This window comes from Sinocyclocheilus grahami, unplaced genomic scaffold, assembly GCF_001515645.1.
Source record: "Sinocyclocheilus grahami isolate Dianchi unplaced genomic scaffold, SAMN03320097.WGS_v1.1 scaffold1181.1, whole genome shotgun sequence".
NCBI lineage: Eukaryota > Metazoa > Chordata > Actinopteri > Cypriniformes > Cyprinidae > Sinocyclocheilus > Sinocyclocheilus grahami.
Window position 1 is genome coordinate 408,716 of NW_015506360.1, and position 20,471 is coordinate 429,186.

Here is a 20,471-nt window from a genome sequence, read left to right on the forward strand (position 1 = left end):
AATGAGACAATCAACATGAATGGCGCTTAGTCTTTCACAAAACATAGCTAACTTAAGAACATCATAACTAGCCACCATATTGATCTACGGTCTTAAATATGTCCAGTGTTTATCAGGTTGTGCGTCAGTATAATGGTCCGTGGGGAAACACAGTGTATGTGTAGTTACAGTACATGGACTAAACGAAGCCTCGAGGCAAATAATTTGCATCGATGATTTTTGTATTCGAGTTACTCGAGGAATCGTTTCAGCCCTAGTCCAATCCACTTGCCAGTTCATTCAGACTCAAAACCGCAATTTGTCCAATTGATAATATGCTCATTCACCTATAAGCCTTGGAAGGAAGGAAAAAGCCATGAATGCACAAACTTTACAAAAGTGGGATTTGTTCACCACTAAAACCAATAAAAATGAGGCGCTCTGTGAATGGCCCATGGGTCCATGTGATGCTGAGACTAGCTTATTTTTGTTATTTTACCTACCCTTATGGTGAGCAAGATTGCTGTGTTTGTAACAGGCTTGTCTATATATTGATATGACAAATATAAGTGATGTAAACATTTTAAAATCTGTATTATAACAAAATATCTGATTGTTCACCATCCACCTACAAAATATAAGAAAGTCTTTAGATTTAAAGAAAGATTTAAATTTTATTTTATTTTCAGTTGCAAGAAATGTTGACATTTTATATATGTACTTGTCTTACCATTTTATTGCCTTTACTTTGAAAAGTGCCTCTGGCTGTAGTGATGTACAAGCATGGAAAAACTTTAACCATCCTATTACTTCATTTACTTGTGGCTCAGATAAATGTCAGTTTGCATACAGCCTTTGAAGCTTTTTATATCATGTCAGCCAGTATAGGATGTAAATGAGAACATAAAATGTGGTGCAATACGTTTATCCTTCCTCATGTTTCGCTTTTAATTATTTTTGTGCACATGCTGCTTTCACTTCAATCTTTCCATTATCAAAGCACTACTTTCTCATTGCAAATTAAGCTTGAAAGCTTTCTTTGGGTAGACTCAATAAATAGCCCTCAGGTAAGAGAAGGCTGTATATTAATGCTTTCCCAAAACTTCAATCTTGCCTTGCTCTGTTTTGAAGGCTGCACTGTTAAAGTTAAAATCTTTACTGTTAAAATCTTTCCTCTTCATTAGCTCGGGGCCCATACCCTGCAAAACTTGTCGTGCTGAGGGTATATTTGAAGAGGCAACATCTATGCTCAATATTGCAGTGGTAAGTGCTATCATTCTTATTTCCTGGTAACTCTTATTCAGTGTAGAGATCGACCGATATATCGATTTACCTATATTTTTCCCGATATTTAAGCATTTTACCATAATCTGATATCGGTTTTGTAATATTGGATTCACCGATAAACGCCGCCATCTTGTGGGTGTTTTGAAAATTGCGCGCAGGATCGCCATTGCAGCGCGTCTGAGGGGAGATGAGACAACAACAACAGCAGGTACTTGATTTGCTGTAGTTAGTAAACTTGATTTAACATAACCGCCATTAATGCACAAGTTAGATGCATTACATAAATGCCTGATATGTAGTTTATGCAGCTTGGCTCTAAGAAATAGAGACCAACTCACGGAGTCATGTAAAATAATCCGTCAAGTCCAGTCCCAATAAAGACGTAACTTTGCCTGAATTAAATAATATGCTGCCATGAATGAGCGCATGTTGGAAATAAAATTCCCTCTCTGTTGTATATTTGCTCATCATTAGTCTCGTGAAGCCGCTTTCATATTGCTGTTCACTCAGGATGCTCAGGAAATGCTCCAGCACGGCCACCGCATGTAACTTTTAACAAGATTCACTTGTTTAAAACACCCTAAACTGTATTAACATTTACTAAATAACCATTATTTAGCTAATAAACATCTAAATAAATACAACTCTATGGAAAATAATTATTTACTATCTCCGCTAGCGATCGCAGTTTGAGTATAGTTATGTGTAACTGCATATATAAACCGCGCTGTCAGCAGGCATTTCATAATCTAGAAGGACAAACACATTATTAATAATTCTGATATAACATTCCAGTTGAGAAATGCAATAAAATACGATGTTTTGTTTGTTATATTCCAATATTCCAGGGAATATTATTCAGTGAATTAACATTATCCAGTGAATTATTCTTGACTCTGTAGCTATTAAATAGCTTATAAACCTACTAAAACTGTAGTTTAAAATGAAGTTGATATGACTCCTGTCCTTTATTTATTTTCTCCATTTGAAAACATTCTACATTTATTTAGCTTATTATTAATATTAGTGTTGTTGCTGTTGATGCTTTTTATAAATAAAATGTTTTTTATTGTTGTAATATGAAGATTAAATTTAACATGAAAGACTTTCATTTTCTAAACTTAAAAAAAAAAATTACTGAAAAGGGGAAAAACAAAAATGAAGTATGTTCTTACTTCACTCAGTCATTTATTTACTTTATAACAGTAAATAAATATTGATTCTGCATATCGGTTATCGGGCACATAAACATGCAAATAATTAGTATCGGTTATAAAAAAAAAATCAATATCGGTCGATCACTAATTCAGTGTATACATTCTTAGCAAATGTACATGCACTGGTGTAATGTTTAACATTTACAGGAATACAGTTTCAAAAGGTATTCATTAATGAAGAAAATTCCATTGTCTTTGACTCCCCCATAGGCGTTTCCTGATAATGCAGCACGAAGGGAAATTGATAGCTTGCCAGCCAAATGCCAAAATGATGGCTGTAGTTGGTCTGGAACACTGAAAGAGTATGAGGTAAGAACATTGTTCACCTGGCTTGTCATATCCGTCTTAAAATGTTTTACATTTCTAAATGCCAACTATTATGATGACATTTTCTTTATATATTAAGTCTAACCCAACAGTTAAGCAAATAAGCTGATGAAAAATATACTGTCAGTTTGAAAAAATAACATCCGCCCACGTCTGTGAGTATGAAAGTCAGCACTTAAAGATGGGGGTTGGGCGGAAAGTCCCAAGGCTGCCTGGAAAGTACCTGTGTTACCATGTACAGTGTAGATGATGAGCTTTTGAAAATTGCTAGTGTAGTATTTGTCTTTTAAAACCATGTTAAAAGCATAATAACCTTTTACTAGTGGTCGACCGATATATCGGCATTTTTCAAATATCTGCATCGGCCGATAATTTTTTCTGTTTGGCCTATGTGTTCGAGGCGGGACTTTTATTTTGATCTCCCTCTTGTTTGCCGTCATCGTTAACAGGTCTGTCTAATACGGATAGAAGTCTGTCTAATAATCAGATAGAACTGTTAAACAAAGTAATTAAAATGTATACAAAAAGTATTATAATGATTGCTTTTATATTATTAGTAATAGAAAGGTAAACATTATAATACTCGTTTGCCATCAGCATTCAGCAAATACGCATTTACATCATTTAAACAAATCTTTGAATGGCTAATGAAAATGTAATTTCACAAACCTTGCAAACTTAGTCGATCCAGTTGTGAGATCTTATGAAGTGTGCATGTGACTTGCATGATCACGTGTTCTCTGCGTGACTTTCAGTCCGTGCAAATTGAATGCTTTAAACATTAAATTCGTGATTTCAAATTATGCTGCGCTTTATGTATTTGCCCACTGTCATATTAATGTCATTTTTACTGTGTGCTATATGTAAAATTAGTGTTACCATGGCTTTATTTGAAAAAATATGATTCCCAAATGCACACAAACTTCCCAGAATATTGAGTGCTCTGTTGGTTACAGTTTACTTCCTTTTTAATGATATTTTTATTAAATACTTTGTCATCTAAAGTGTAAGTATGTTTATTTTACAAATTAATTTTTTAATCCATTTTCAAATGATTTCATATTTCTTAAATATTAATTAAAATAAATACAATTATATCGGCTTTATATTGGCCATCGGCCACCCTGCTTTCCAAGATATCGGCATCAGCTGTCAAAAAATGTCAGCCGATATAATTGGTCGACCACTACCTTTTACCCTTCTGTGTAATGATAATGGAAATAATTTAGTTTATTTTAAAATGTTAAGCTTGGAAGGCTTTTTTGTATTTAAAAAGGGTTTTGTATATTTGGTGAACTGTTTTCAGAATAAAAAAAAAAAGATTTATTGAGTAGTTTAAGGCATTCAGAGAGCTGATGGTTATATAGTGCTATAAGTGTATGTGATTGTGTAAGATGAGAGTAATGCTTACAGTTATTTCTAACCTGTGAACCTAGATATTTTGATTGCTGACAAAAACACCTGCCAAGTTTCCATTTTGACTTTCAGTCTTGTTTCTGAAAACCTGAAACCTTTTCAAGTTTAACTTGGTTTTTTACTTCCATTTGGTTGGTAAAAGCATTGGTACGACCCACATTTTCCTCTTGTGTTTAGTGATTAAGTCAGTGTTGAATGTTAAGTCATTAAGTCAGATTGAGTCAGTGTTGATTCATCTGGTGTGAACACATGGTAACTAAAGAAATGAAGCAAGAAATTTCCCTAAAGTCTGACCATGTTCTTAGAATATTTATATCAGATTGTTTCTTTGATGTATAGATTGATAAACTGGTGTAATGACTGACTGACTTGATTCTGATCTCTCTTTTTTTTTTTTTTTTATATCTGAGTAACAGATATAACTGCCATTATATTTCACACACCCTTCCTGTTTAAAGACCAATTCACACTGCACTGACAGATGCAGAAAAATTGCAACATACACATTTGTCAGGTTTTGTCTGATCAGTGTGTTACCCCTGTATGTTGGTGTTGGTCAACGCTTATTTTCACTGATTGAACATGTTGAATCGGTGTTTGTCAGGTTTTGGAATGTCTGAGAAGTGATGTATGTACTTGGTCGTCTGTCAGTGTTGTGTGAATTGGCCTTAGCTCATCGTATATAAAGTTTGCCTAATTAAACAGGACATTTGCACAAAGACACACCAGTGGAAGATGACCTTTGATTTAGACTAAATCAACGTCATTTAGCTAAAAATCAGCTAAAAATACAAAGATGTAGTGAACTACATAACTGTACATAACTATACATTTTTTTTCTGTAATAGCTTTGGCTTTTCTTCTTGTTACTTAAATGTTCATCTAAAACAAAATAATAGAAAATAAAGTGTATACACTGTTATGTATAGCCATACATTAACTTAAATTTGAAAAAGATTAAGTATTACTTAATTTTAATTTTAATTTCTCCTATTCAGTCAGTAATGCGGATTTGGAACAACATAAATGTGGGTAAACAATGGAAGAATTGTTATTTTTGGATGAATTACCCCTTGTGTTGCAGTTTACCCCAATTCACCCTACATCTCAGAATTCTGAAAATGCAAATTAGTATAAATTCTTGTGCAGATGAATTGTCTTGTGACTGTCTTGTCCACAAGGTCATTATGTACTTTCAGCCAGTTATGTCTTGTGATCATTTAGTAACTTAAAAACAGGAAATGCATCTCATGGGAATAAAGGGCATGAACAACAGCTAGCTATAAAAAGCTATTCATATTCTCAAGATAATATTGAATGGGGCACAATTTAAGAGCTGACTCATACACAACAATGTGGTACTTTTCCTTCCAAATAGCATTTAAGATAGACATTTACAGATACTTATTTTCTTCACTAGGGTCAGCATGAAGGTCGTTGTGACTTTGAACGTGTAAAATGTGAAGCATGTCAAGCACTCATCTTGGTCCGTGAAAAAGACCACCACAATGAGCGGGAATGCGAGGCCAGAACCCTGAACTGCAAATACTGCAAGGTCACATTCAACTTCAAAGAAATTAAGGTAATCCACATCCTAGAAGTGGCCTATCTTTAAGTTTACCACTGATTTATTCTGTAGTTTGTGTACATTCAATGTTTGCTGTGTTAACTAGAGCTGTGGAGTATAACTGTTACTCCACATATTGATGTTAAAATAAAATAATAAATTCTTGAAAAATGTTCTTAAATAGACCTATCATACATATTAAAGTACTGTTTAATTGTAATTAAAGTACCCCTATTATTAAAAAACAAAGCACTTGCATCTAATGTTTCCATTTCAGTTTTCACAAAAAGAACATGCATGAATGAGAAAATAAAGTACGGGATGTGCTTGATGTTAAAAAGAGGTATTAAGTGCAATAAGCCATGAAAAAGATCTCAATGCATTATTCGCGCTGTCTGGCACACAGCTGAAGCACCTGCACAAAACCCACCTCTCGGCATGCGTTCCTGAATTCAGTTCTCTTTAGCGAGGTGTTGCACTTGAACGGTCAGACATACAGAAATTATTTAAAAATATCTGTCTGTTGGTGAGTATTCATGTAAACATAGTTGGGGGGGATCTGATGTGTAACATTATATTAGGTCCGCGCATTAGGTCTTAATATAATAAACCTGCTGTTGTCTGTGTCATTAATGTTTACCAAACAACAAAAGAAAAGAGAGAATCACTTGCTGATCTTGACTGAGTAACTTTTGTAGTTTTAATAATAACTGGTTTATTTATAATTGATACACTAAGATTATGCAGTAATTTTTTATATTTGAATATTTGGTTTCTGTATTATTTCTTATTTGAATGTTTTTGTTAAATAGACAGTGCTTTACATTTTTTAATTTTACATCTATTTAATTTGTTTCTTTCTTATATTGTATTTGTTATACTGTTTGTTATTTGTATCTTTGTTCTTTTTATTAACAAAGATCAAATAAAAAGAACTATATTGTGATTATAATAATAATTATTATTAATGATAAAAGAATCAGAGGAAATGAAAATGCAAATGAAATGCATAGGGGTTGAAGCACAAAGAGTGAGCAAAATAGTTGTTGATATCATATTATCTTTGCTGATTCTCCTTCCTACATTACACTTTTGTGTCACAGGCCCATGACGAAATATGTCAGAAATACCCCATGCAATGCAAAGACTGTGGTAAAAAGAAAATCCCCAGAGAGAAGGTTGGTCTGCGTTCTCAGCCATATATTGGTTCTGCTTGAATTACAGTATTTGTCAGTAGGGATGTAACGATTAACTGCGAGCCGGTTGAAAATCGATTCAAATATGTGACGATTCAAATCGGTTGAGATGATAAACAAATCGCGATTCATTTAGGGGTAGGAGTTTATATGAATGCATGTCTGAGGGGAACTTACTGTCTTTAGAAAAGTGTAGATGGTATTTTTTCTTTTCATCTTGCCTCTGTATAATGCATATTAAAGTTCATAAGTTCAGCGCTGCTTTGTTTACAGCGGATACCAGAAAACACTTTAAGCGCCACCTGCTGGCAGAGAGTGAATCTGCATCTCATTCAGCTCCGGTGTTTCATGCAGATATTTTTATTTATAGTTTCACAAAACTGAAGTCAAACCATTCTGTTTTTGCTTCAGATTTCGAAACTATACAATCTAATTTAGTTTAAAAACTGCTCATGTTGCATGTATGCAGCATCTTTGTTTGGATCAAGATTAAAATGCAGTGGTTGCCTCTAATTTTAAAAGGAAAGAGCACAGACAAAGCCTTATTTTGTTTATATGAAGATATTTATTTTATGTGTTATTTATTTAATTTTGGGCTTGTTTTAAAATTTCAATTTAGTTTTATTTACATTTACATTATATTTAAATTTTGTAATTTGTCAGTGTTTTATCAGTGTTGTGTTTTATCCAAAGCAATTTACAAATGAGGACAATAGAAGCAATCAAAACCAACAAAAGAGCAGTAATATGCAAGTGCTATATTAGTATATTATTATAGTATTATATTTCAATTTCACAAAGAAATGTGCAGCATTTTGTCCAAGCAATAATAAAAGGACACGTTTAATTTATCATTTGTCTTAAATCTGATTTTGTTAAAAAAATTATAATAATCGTGAATCGAATCGTGAAATCAAAATCGTGAATCGAATCAAATCGTGAGTTGAGTGAATCGTTACATCCCTATTTGTCAGTATGAATGTAAACACTCTGTTAAATATATTAGCCTCTAAAACGTTTTTTTTTTTTTTTTAATTTTTTTATTCACACAATGCTTCTAATTATTTGTTGTCATACTCATGTGTTGACTTTTTTTCTCTGATTTTCCCTCCTCTTTTTTTCAGTTTCAAGAGCACATCAAGTCTTGTGCAAAGTCTAAGTTGGCGTGCCAGTTCAGTGAAATTGGCTGCAGGGCAGTGGTGTGTATTTGTTTATCATGAATGTAGTTAAGTTCAGAATAGAATTGAGGCTGTTTAAGAAATTATTGTTCAAAGGAGATCTACTGCCTTTTTGGAGCATAGAAAAATGCCAAGCATTTCGGAGTTGCTTAGTTAATTAGCTTCTTGAGAAATTAGTGTTGTAGTGTTGGCCATCAGAAAGTATTTTATTTCATTTGTGGTGTTTTGTTACTCTCTGTTAGCTGTTCTGAAATGCTTCATAAGTTTCAAAAGCCTTGAAATAATTTGGTCACAATACTTAGAACTATGGCATCTGTTTGAGTCTTTCAGTTCACGCTTTGCTTTCCCATGCTATTCTAAAATAGAACCAAACTAATTAAATGAGTTGAGTGAGGGAGCTTTGACACAATTTGAACACTGCCAGAGACGACATATTAGACTGGACTACAAAGCATGGAGTAAATACGTCATCAGAATGTTATGATTTAATTTTGAATTTCAATGACTCTGAATTGGTCCAGAGTAGACGTCTTACGTCACCATGTTCTGAACTCAAATGTGCTCATACCAGTAATCTTCATTCTGCATTCACACAGCAGATTACCGGTAATTTACTGGTAATGTTACAACTTCTCATACCGGTAAATTGCCAGAACGAATTTACAGGTATTTTTGAAAAGGTCCATGATCTCTTAATGGTAATTTACCAGTAATTTACCAGTAAAGACTGTATGTGTGACGGGCTAATGTGCTTGTTATTGTTTGCTAAAGAACTTATTACCTAATGATTAACATATCATTATTTAATGTAAATTAAAATGCTTCCAAATATCATGAAATGCTCAATTCTTATGATCATGCACTTTTAAAAAAATCTACAAATGATTTTAACAGAAATTATACGATTACAAGCTTATTTTTAATGTAATTTTGAATGCTAAGAAATGTCATTCAACTTCAGTTTACATATTACCTAATGCTCTTTTTTTTACATTTATAAATGTTGTTAAAAATAGCTTAATTAGTAATTTTTAGCACTTCACAAACTTTGTTTTAATATAATACTTTACATTACAAAATACTACATTTTCCCTTATAGTAATCAAATTGATCCCCATACACTGTTGACCCCTTAACCAACTCATAAACCTACCCATACAACCAAACCTGCCCCCAATTCTTACCCGAATCACACCTCAATAGCAGCAACATTAACAAAAGCATTTAATTATTATATAACAACTAAAATCATTTGATTTTCAAGAAGGCATGCTAATAAGCAACTAGTTAATCGTGAGAATTGTGTGCTAATAGTGTCTTGCTTCAATTATGTTTAACCCTTTCTTTCTCTTGGTAACCACTGGACATTTTTCAACATAAATGAATAAATAATTTTAATATCAAAGAAATGCTTTTACATAATTTTATGCAGCCCTTTTTAATGTAGTACTAATATAAATATTTTTGCATAGGTTGACAATGGTAAGCAGCAGGAGCATGAGCAGACCAGCATGACGGAACATTTGCGTCTCATGCTAGCCGTGCTGTCCTCTGAGCGCCTGCGGGCCGAGGGTGCTGGAGAGTTGCAGGAAGATTCCGGACTGGGATTGTATCGCGGACCTGAAGACGCATCTCCAGCGGGGGCTCATGCTGCTGGCCATAATGCAGGAAGAGGAGGCGGTCCTGGTGTACAGCAGAAAGTCACAGCTTTGGAGAACATAGTGTGTGTGTTGAACAGGGAGGTGGAGCGCTCGGCCCTCACCCTGGAGGCACTATCCCGTCAACATCGGTTAGATCAGGAAAAGATAGATAACTTGTCAAACAAGGTACTATGCACACTTTGCAGAAAATTATACACTTAAATAGTTAAGATAAAACGCTCGCTAAGTTGGATTTATAGGATTTTTTTTTTCTTTCGGACAGCAGAGATGGTTTTGATGCTCTGCTATGTGTCAGAGCATGATGCGAGGCTCTCACCTAGCAGGTAACACATTATGACGTATTGACCGATCTTGTTTTATGATATGCTGGTGTAACATTTTACTTCAGGGGATAGTTTACACAAATTTGTCTGTCATCTTTTACTCTCCCCAATGTAGTACCAAACAATGTATGCTTTTTTTTTTCTTCCATGGAACACAAAATAAGAAATTCTGGAGAACTTTCAGTATAATAAAAGTGAAGGGGGGCAGATCTCCAAAAATAACAAAAAGCAATATATAGTGCTAAGTGGTCTGTACGACTTCTGAAACTATGATACGAGTAACTGACTGAAATTTAAATCATTCACTGAAAAGCTTTTTAAATGCCTTGTTTTTTAAAATAAATCTTGAATATTCAAACATCCCTTTTAGATAAATGTGCAACAGAGGTACCTAAAAGGTGCATATTGGTGCCTTAGATTAGTAATATGTATCCTTAAGGTACTACTATGAAACTTTTACAGCTAAAAAGCTACAAAATTGTTGCTTTAAGCGCACACTATACCCCTAATGGTATTTTTCCCTTAAGCGTTGGTGCGGTACATTCGGGCAGGACACAGCTCTGCATGTTCCATGGAAAGAACTAAGTCATACAGTTTTGGAACAGCATGGGGGTGTGTATATGACGACAGTGTTTTCATTTTTGGGTAAACCATCCTTCTGATTTAAAGGTCCCATATTGTCAAAACTGAAATTTCCTGGCTTTTTTCACGATTACTGAGGTCTAGGGACTATTTAACTACCATATAAGTTTCAAAACAGTGTAGTCCACAGTAAAATTCACACAGCCTGCTTAAAATTCTAGCTATTTTTCACGAACCATTGTGACTTCCGTAAAAAGTTGACGTCAGAACTAGACAGTCACCGCCTTCAGTCACCACCCCGAGCACCGCCCACCGTCCCACTCTCCTTTATGGGCTTACATTTCTGCCACAATTCTGCGCGCGAAAGATCATATTTTGAGCTCACAAAAGTTCATTTTACACGTGCGCGTGGAAAATGTTCGTTTCGCAAAGAAAAAAGTCTTTCGAGTGCACGGAAATCAATTTAGCATTTAAAACACGTTTTTGGATGTGGGCAGACCTTCTCTTTTGCGTGTGCAACGTTTCACTAGCTTGCTCACCTGATGCCCCCCTCAGTGCTCGCTGAATGCCAACAGCTAGCGTGCTCAACACAACCCAGCGTTACAATGTGCCATAATTCCAGCCAATCAGAGACCGGGGCTGCTAAATTCTGATTGGCTGCCTTGACAACCAATCTTGTATTTAATAATTTATAATTGATATATAATTATTCATGAAGGCTGAAGTGAAAAATGTCTTATATTCAGGTGTGCATAATTATTAAGCAGATTTTCTTTTACAGATAAAATGAGCCAAAAAGGAGATTTAACTCAGACTGAAAGTAAAAAATGATTAAATGCCCATGATAAATATTAAAAACTAATACAATACTAGAAATTGCAAAGTGAATGCATAACCATTGGACAGCAAAATGCTCAGTGTGTCAGCAGGGTCAGTCAAAAACATGTGGAGAAGAAAAGATGTGGTTAACTGCAAAAGAATTAAGATGAAGAATTAGGTGTGAAATCACCAGGAACCGTTTAGTCTCCAGCGCCACCATTTTCCAGAACTGCAACCTACCTGGAGTCTCCAGAAGTACAAGGTGTCAGGTTCTCAGAGACTTAAGAGAAGTATAGAATCCTAAAAAATGACCCCTACTTAATACGAATAACATACTGAAGTGTAGTAAAATGCTTGAAAACTGATTTATATATATACAGTGGTGGTTAACTGCAAAAGAATTAAGATGAAGAATTAGGTGTGAAATCACCAGGAACCGTTTAGTCTCCAGCGCCACCATTTTCCAGAACTGCAACCTACCTGGAGTCTCCAGAAGTACAAGGTGTCAGGTTCTCAGAGACTTAAGAGAAGTATAGAATCCTAAAAAATGACCCCTACTTAATACGAATAACATACTGAAGTGTAGTAAAATGCTTGAAAACTGATTTATATATATACAGTGGGGAAAAAAAGTATTTAGTCAGCCACCAATTGTGCAAGTTCTCCCACTTAAAAAGATGAGAGAGGCCTGTAATTTTCATTGCTGTGTTGCGCAAGCGAGCTGTTGGCATTTAGCGAGCACTGAGGGGGCCATGGGGTGAGCAAGCTAGTGAAACGTTGCACGCGCAGAAGAGAAGGTCTGCACACATCCAGAAACTTATTTTAAATGCAAAATTGATTTTCGTGCGCTCGAAATACTTTCTTTGCGAGACAAACATTTTTTCCACAAAACTCAGTTCGCGCGCGTGCAAAACGCACTTTTGCACGCTCAATATATGATCTTTCGCGCGCAGAATTTCGGCAGAAATGTAATTCCATACTCCTTTTGCCAAACCCCCAAACAACATCGCGTCCATGCCATTTGCTGAGCAAGGACAACACGGAAACATGTCGAAAAGGTTCACTTTAACCACGAAACCAGATCGGCCGACCTGTAATGTTACACTCACTCAAAGGATGGACGATCTGACAGGATTGTTACTGTGAGGTGGATCACATCTAACCTGTAAAGTTACACATCTATAGTAAAGACAAACTCACCGTGTCTATCTAGTCATGATGATGTATATATATTTCAATTTCAGCAGGAAACTATTTTTACACTATTGTTCCAGCCACAATTAATCACAACAATGTATATACAATTACAAATGATTATATATAAATCGTCAGTTTGTTTTACAAGGATGGACGATCTGACAGGATTGTTACTATGAGGTGGATCACATCTAACCTGTAAAGTTACACATCTATAGTAAAGACAAACTCACCGTGTCTATCTAGTCATGATGATGTATATATATTTCAATTTCAGCAGGAAACTATTTTTACACTATTGTTCCAGCCACAATTAATCACAACAATGTATATACAATTACAAATGATTATATATAAATCGTCAGTTTGTTTTACACACACATGCACACAGACATTATTTCATACACGACATAGTGTGAGATGCAAGAAACATAGACATATGACAAGAAATCTGTAGACGCGCCCATAACAACAAAAGACAATACTTTATTGAACCTATTCTGATAAGAAATGTGCGCTGCAAACGTGAGCATTTTTGACGATCCTTTCTGTTAAGTCTGCTCATTTTATCGCGTTTAACCACAGCTGTCGTCGGTTTTTTGTCTGGCAGTGGCAGCAGATATGCGATCAAATTTCTAATTTGAGGCTGTATTACGTCGATTCTGGCACCCAACATCACAACAAGATGATATTTTAAGCTCATGTAGCCGAACCTGCGCTGGTTGGAATGGGCCGCCTCCAGCTAGCGCTGTGACGTCGCTGACCCTAGTTACCTGTGGTTGGCCTGGCCGTGCGTCACTCAGAAAACAACAGGCCAATCAGAAGAGATGCTCATGAATATTAATTAGCCCAAAATCGACCTGTTCTCGGCAGAGCTCCTGAGAAAGGTGCTGTAAAAATATATTTTGAAATGCTTTTTGGTACTTATACCACAAATATATATTCTTAAGGACATCAAAACCTCAAATAAAACTCCAGAAAGGTGTACAGTATGGGACATTTAATAGCTTTAAAAGTCAGTTTGTATTTAAAAAAAAAGCTACTATAAAACAGTTGTTAGCAAGATTTGCTTTGATTTGTGATACACGAGCGCGTGTTTTTCCTCCTCCAGCAGAAGAGCCTTCGCTGTCTCTGCCATGAGTCTTCATTCACATGGGATATAAAGTGGAGACCATTCAAGACTTTCTAATAACTGATCAGTTGATTATTGAGTTAAAAGAATGAATCAGAATCGGAATCAGAATGAGTTTTTATTGCCAGGTATGTTTACACATACGAGGAATTTGTTTTCATGACAGAAGCTCCACAGTGTAACAGAATGACAGTGACAGAACAAAAACACAGATAATAAAAAATAGAAAAATAGTAAATAAGGAATAAAAATATACAAATCAACAATTGTATGTACAGGTATATAACAATAGACAGTTGTATGTACAGGTATATTATGTGCAAATTGAAATGTAGACTGAGTGTGTGTGTTAGATAGGCGGGTGTGGGGTGTGGGGTGTCTCTTTTTAACCAATTTTTGGTTAAAAAGAGTAGTTTAACCAAAAATTTGGATGAAATTATGACAGAAATTGTCCTTTTAAAGGTAAAGTTCAACCAACAATGAAAATTTGCTGAAAACGTACTCACCCTTAGGCCATCCAAGTTGTAGATTAGTTTGTTTCTTCGTCGGAACAGATTTTGCTAAATTTAGCTGTACATCACTTGTTCACCAGTGAGTGGATCCTTTGCAGTGAATGGGTGTTGTCAGAATAAGAGTCCAAATGACCAAGTAATCCAGTCGATCAGTTATTGTCCTACGTATACCACCAAATGTAATGTGAAAGGCTGCTTGTTTGTAAGAAACAAATCTGTAAGTGTAAGAAACAAATTCCCTGTTGTCCTCTCACATCAAAATCCACAGACATACTTATTTTGAGCTTTTTTGTGCTTGTAAATTTCCTGATTTAGAAGAGATGACTTGTTCACAATAATATGGATAGAATATTCTCGTATTTTAGCCGGAAGCAATGGTTTAAAGTTAAAAACACCTTGGTGATGAATTTGTTTATTACAAAAACACAGCTTTTCATTCCACAAGATTTCATTCCCATTCTCTCCTCTGTCCCCCTCCACCACCTCCTACCACTTCTATAACAGCTGATGATTTCGCCACATTCTTCACAGACAAAACCATAACAATCAGTAGCCAATTCTCAGCCCCACACACACAGGACTTCAAACCAACCCCACCCACTGCAAAAACTCCCATCTTCTCCTTCTGTCCCCTCACTGAGACAGAAGTATCAAAACTTCTGCTCTCCAGCCATCCTACAACATGCCCTCTAGACCCAATCCCCTCACACCTCCTCCAAGCAATCTCTCCTACACTTTTACCAACACTCACACACATCATCAATACATCTAGGATCTCTCTCTTTGTTTATTCCTTCTCTTTCTAGCTTGTACTTATTTGAACAATGTCTAAGAACTTGGTATTACAACCACTTCTTGTGTCTGTTTGCCTCTTTAAGAAGAATCGCTTTATGTATCCCCCAATTGTAAGTCGCTTTGGATAAAAGCGTCTGCTAAATGACTAAATGTAAATGTAAGATGTTAATTGATGGACTGGAGTCATGGGAATTACTTATAGATTATTATATGGTGTATGGTAATTATCATAGAACCATAGACACCACTGAACCAAAGATAATTTGTTGATACCAGTGTCGCAAACTTTCTTAAATCTAAGACACACAGAATAAAGGATTGTGTATTTATATTCTTTAATTGTTAGTATCTAATTACATTACAACAATGTTGTAGTAATCTAATTACATTATTATAACATTATTACAACAAACAGCTGTTTAGCAGTTTCTTAACCATGTTTCTCGTTTGTGTTTGGTGACTCTTAAAGGTGCGACAGCTAGAACGGACTTTAACCATGCGAGATCTGCAGTTAGCAGAATCAGAGCAGTCCTTGCGGGAGCTGCAGTTTTGTACATACGATGGAGTTTTCATTTGGAAAATTGCAGACTTCTCTCGCCGCAGACAAGACGCAGTGGGGGGCCGGGCACCTGCCATGTTCTCACCTGGTAAGGCTAAGATCAAATTAAAGGACTGTTGCAGGTTCAATACAAGGTTAAGCTTGATTTACAGCATCTCCTGCATTTAGTCGAGTCTGTTTATTATTAGTATTTTAATATTTCTATGTTGTTGTAAATATGTATTTATTTATTTTTATGACCAAGGGGGATTATATGAAAATAATCGATATAATAATATAATTGAATATTATTTTCAACACCGTTATCACATGCTGATGATTGAACTTAACTTGTGTCCTGAGAATGTTCTAGGGTCTAGGTTAAATTGAAAGTACAACTTGTCGGGTTTCATTCTGAGGGCCTTGACCCTTTGTGGTACAATGCCCTGACTTGGAAATTTTTCAAGCTTATGTGAAGATTGTTTATGTACTAGATCAGTGGTTCTCAAACCTGTCCTGGAGTACCCCAGCCCTGCACATTTTGTATGTCTCCCTCATCTATCACACCTAATTAAACTCATCAGCTCATTAGTGGAGACTGCATGACCTGAAGTGGGTGTGCCAGATATAGGGAGACATACAAAATGTGCAGTGCTGGGGGTACTTCATGGAGAGGTTTGAGAAACCTCTAGTCATGGTCCTTTTATGACATTTGGATCTTCCCTCTATTTCCAGAACTGCTCACTTTCACTTTTGTAGTGTCATTCAAGAGCCCTGGGGTCTCTCTAGACAATCTGACATTTACTGAAAAACGTAGACATTCTGCTTATTATCATCTGAAAAAGTTGGGGAAGTTTTTTGTTGTAAGAAATACAAAATTACGACATTTATAATGTTGCACGCAGTTTAAAATGTTGAAAAAGATTAATCAGAGTGTCATACAATAATATTAAGCAGTACAGCACTATTTCAACATTGCTAATAATATGATTTGTTATTTGAGCCTCAAATCAGCATATTAAAATAATTTCTTATTTCTTATTTTTATGTCACAAGACATTTCTTATGTCTTGTGACACTGAAGACTGGAGAAATGGCTGCTGAAAATTCAGCTTTGCCATCAAAAATAAATTACATTTTAATATATCAAAATAAAAAGAGCTATTTTAAGTTGTGTTAATATTTTACAATATTATTGTTTCAAGTAGATTTTTGAGAATATTACCCACCTCAAACTTTTCAACGTGTGTGTGTATAAACACATGCACACTTGATAACTTGATATACAGTGGGTACGGAAAGTATTCAGACCCCCTTAAATTTTTCACTCTTTGTTATATTGCAGCCATTTGCTAAAATCATTTAAGTTCATTTTTTTCCTCATTAATTATTTCAGTTTTTCTTTTTTAATAAATCTGCAAAAATGTCAACAATTCTGTGTTTTTCTGTCAATATGGGGTGCTGTGTGTACATTAATGAGGAAAAAAAATGAACTTAAATGATTTTAGCAAATGGCTGCAATATAACAAAGAGTGAAAAATTTAAGGGGGTCTGAATACTTTCCGTACCCACTGTAAGTGATATAATTAAATAATTTCAATTATATCAATTAATTTAAATTAATCTTGGTATAATTTATATAATTATTTTTATTATATCTTTATATTTTATATAATAAAATCTCAATGTTATTTGTCTTTTGTCAAAGTAAAGTTCAGTTCAATCTGTTAATTCAAACTAATTAATAATCTGAGATGCAGTTTTAAATATTTGGGAGTCGTTGAGTTGTTGGGAATTATTTCTTCACATTCAGTGTTCAAAGCTGATTTTAGTAGCATATTAGCATTTTAGTCACCTTTAATAATATTTTTTCCTTGAAAAAAAATGTTTGACCCTGCTTTTACCATTTTTCTTATTTTTTCTAGCGTTCTACTCCAGTAAATATGGGTATAAGATGTGTCTGAGACTCTACCTGAATGGTGACGGCACAGGCCGGGGCACTCATCTTTCTCTTTTCTTTGTGGTCATGAGGGGCAAATATGATGCATTGCTGAAGTGGCCCTTTAGCCAGAAGGTAAATGATCTGATACTATTTTACTTTCTCTTTTGGGCTTTTACTTACTCTTTCCTTTTCGTCTTTTATTTAGTGATGTGATACTGACTAAAGCATCACAGTACCACTTGTGTTGTTTTGATGCAGAGTTGCAGACTTTTATAGCAGGGACTGAATGTTGTGGCTATTCTGTTGTACTTTACAGTTTATATAAATGTATTGTATTGAATATTACATGTACAATAGACTATTACGGAGAATTAAGGTGGTGGAGGTTGTTTTAAGTAAGGCTTAGTATTCTGGGTTCCCTTTCAATCGGTCACTCTCGACGTCACGTTGGATGACCGACGAATTGGGATCTCGCTTAGAGAGACCAATCCACTTCGAGTGTAAACTAAACGAGCCAATGCACATTGGCATGCGATTATTGCATCCAGCTGTTGCTGATCACAGCATGAGTATACAGTGGGTACGGAAAGTATTCAGACCCCCTTAAATTTTTCACTCTTTGTTATATTGCAGCCATTTGCTAAAATCATTTAAGTTAATTTTTTTCCTCATTAATGTACACACAGCACCCAATCTGCAAAAATGTCAACAATTCTGTGTTTTTCTGTCAATATGGGTTGCTGTGTGTACATTAATGAGGAAAAAAAATTTACTTAAATGATTTTAGCAAATGGCTGCAATATAACAAAGTGAAAAATTTAAGGGGGTCTGAATACTTTCCGTACCCACTGTAAGTAGGCAGCTGGTGCAACTCTGGCAGCGTCTGGACTGGTCTTACGGTGACTGTGAGGAATTCCCCTCCATGGAACCAATCTCCGAGGGCTCCTGGGGGGTACCACTTGTATCTTTCAGGCCCTCCCCCTGAAGAGCCAGACTTTTCTGGAGAGGATGACCTGGCGGCCAGCGGTGCCGGATTCGGATCCGGAAATGATGGCTATGCTTTCCCGGGCCGCCTAGAGCATCGAGCTCGAGTGGAAACCTCCAGCGCGTCCCGAACCCTCGAGGCTGGACGATTGGTTTCTCGGAGTGGCTCGTGCTGGTTCTCAGGGCCCCACTTCCCGGAGGTGCATGATGAGCTCACTGGGTCATTGACGGCACCTTTCACTGCCAGAAACCGCCCCAGTGGTTCGTCCTTCCTCACCACCCTTGATGGCGGGGCAGAAGTCCCTCCGGTGGAGCGGTCGGTTGCGATGCAATTGTGTCCAAATACCACTGCCACCTGGCGGGGCAAGCCATCGCTCCCCTCCCCGGCCTGTAGGTACTTGTCAGCTCTGACTGGCAGTGCTTATGTGGCCTGCGGAGAAGCTGCCTCTGCCCTACACACCATGGCGTTGTTGCAAGTTCATCAGGCTAAGGCACTGCGCGGTCTCTGGGTCTCTTCTTTTTTCCCCACCACTGACTTCACGGTCAGTGGTACCCAAAAACTCAACAAAAGCGCAATTTCCTCTATCTCTGGGTCCCCAGAGGGGACGGGGAGCTGTGGACGGGCCAGTCCACAATCACACTCACCCTCCTCTCTCGCCAATGAGCAGCTGTGGGCGGTTCGAGAGTGCGGTCAAACGTACTACTCGCACACCCTCTGCCCGAACACAGGTGAGTGTTGCACACACGCTGACCCCGCTTCGGACCAGCAACGAGACGCCCGGGCCGAGTCCCTGCGTTCCCCCTCGCTGCCCCACCGCGGGTACGTCGGTGGTTCCGTTGGTGCTACTTGTACGGTTTCTGGGAGCCTGGCTAGCGCTTCCCAGCCCGTCTCGTTGGCTCCGTCAGACCATCAGGCTCGGATATGTGATTCATTTCGCCCAGCGCCCTCCCAAGTTCAGGGGAGTCCACTTTACTTTGGTGAAGGCAGCAGATGCCCCTGTCTTGTGTGAAGAGATCGCAGTCCTACTGGCGAAGGATGTGATAGAGCCGGTCCCTCCAGCCGATATGAGGACGGGGTTTTTCAGCCCTTACTTCTTTGTGCCCAAAAAAGGCAGTGGGCTGAGAACAATCTTGGATCTGTGCATCTTGAACCGGGCCCTTCACAAGCTCCCGTTCAAGATGCTCACGCAGAAGTGCATCTTCAGGTGCATCCGTCCCCAAGATTGGTTTGCAGTGATCGACCTGAAGGACGTGTACTTCCATGTGTCGATCCTTCTGCGCCACAGGCCATTCCTACGGTTTGCGTTCGAAGGACGGGCATATCAGTACAAGGTCCTGCCCTTCGGGCTGTCCCTGTCGCCCTGTGTCTTCACGAAGGTTGCGGAGGCGGCCCTTGTTCCCCTGAGAAAACAGGGCATTCGCATTCTCAACTACCTCGACGACTGGCTCATACTGGCTCAGTCTCAGGAACAGTTGTGCGAACACAGGGACTTGGTGCTCCGGCACCTCAGCCAGTTGGGCCTTCGGGTCAACTGGGAAAAGAGCAAACTGCTCAACGCAGAAGATCTCTTTTCTCAGTATGGAGTTGGACTCGGTCGAACAGACAGCACGCCTCACGCAGGAACATGCCCAGTCAGTGTTGAACTGCTTGAATACGTTCAAGAGCAGGAGGACGGTCCCACTGAAATGGTTTCAGAGGCTCCTGGGCCATATGGCAGCTGCAGCGGCAGTCACGCTGCTGGGGCTGCTCCATATGAGACCGCTTCAGCACTGGCTCCATGGCCAAGTCCCGAGGTGGGCGGGGCAACGCGGCACCCAC

At 37.3% G+C, this 20,471-nt stretch overlaps 1 protein-coding gene across 4 annotated transcripts in view; it reads left to right on the forward strand.

Moving 5' to 3' along the window:
* Positions 1-20,471, forward strand: part of LOC107567702 (TNF receptor-associated factor 2-like) — a 40,657-nt gene that overhangs the window by 16,076 nt on the left and 4,110 nt on the right. For 2 of the 4 annotated variants that reach the window (XM_016253441.1, XM_016253444.1), the window contains 8 exons: positions 1,164-1,242; positions 2,694-2,792; positions 5,647-5,808; positions 6,897-6,971; positions 8,114-8,188; positions 9,640-9,993; positions 15,658-15,835; positions 17,652-17,800. In XM_016253441.1, the coding sequence (XP_016108927.1) occupies positions 1,164-1,242; positions 2,694-2,792; positions 5,647-5,808; positions 6,897-6,971; positions 8,114-8,188; positions 9,640-9,993; positions 15,658-15,835; positions 17,652-17,800 (1,171 nt within the window). Of the gene's footprint in view, positions 1-1,163; positions 1,243-2,693; positions 2,793-5,646; positions 5,809-6,896; positions 6,972-8,113; positions 8,189-9,639; positions 9,994-15,657; positions 15,836-17,651; positions 17,801-17,873; positions 17,960-20,471 lie in introns of those variants that run through there. The other 2 variants (XM_016253442.1, XM_016253443.1) reach the window with 2 other exon arrangements.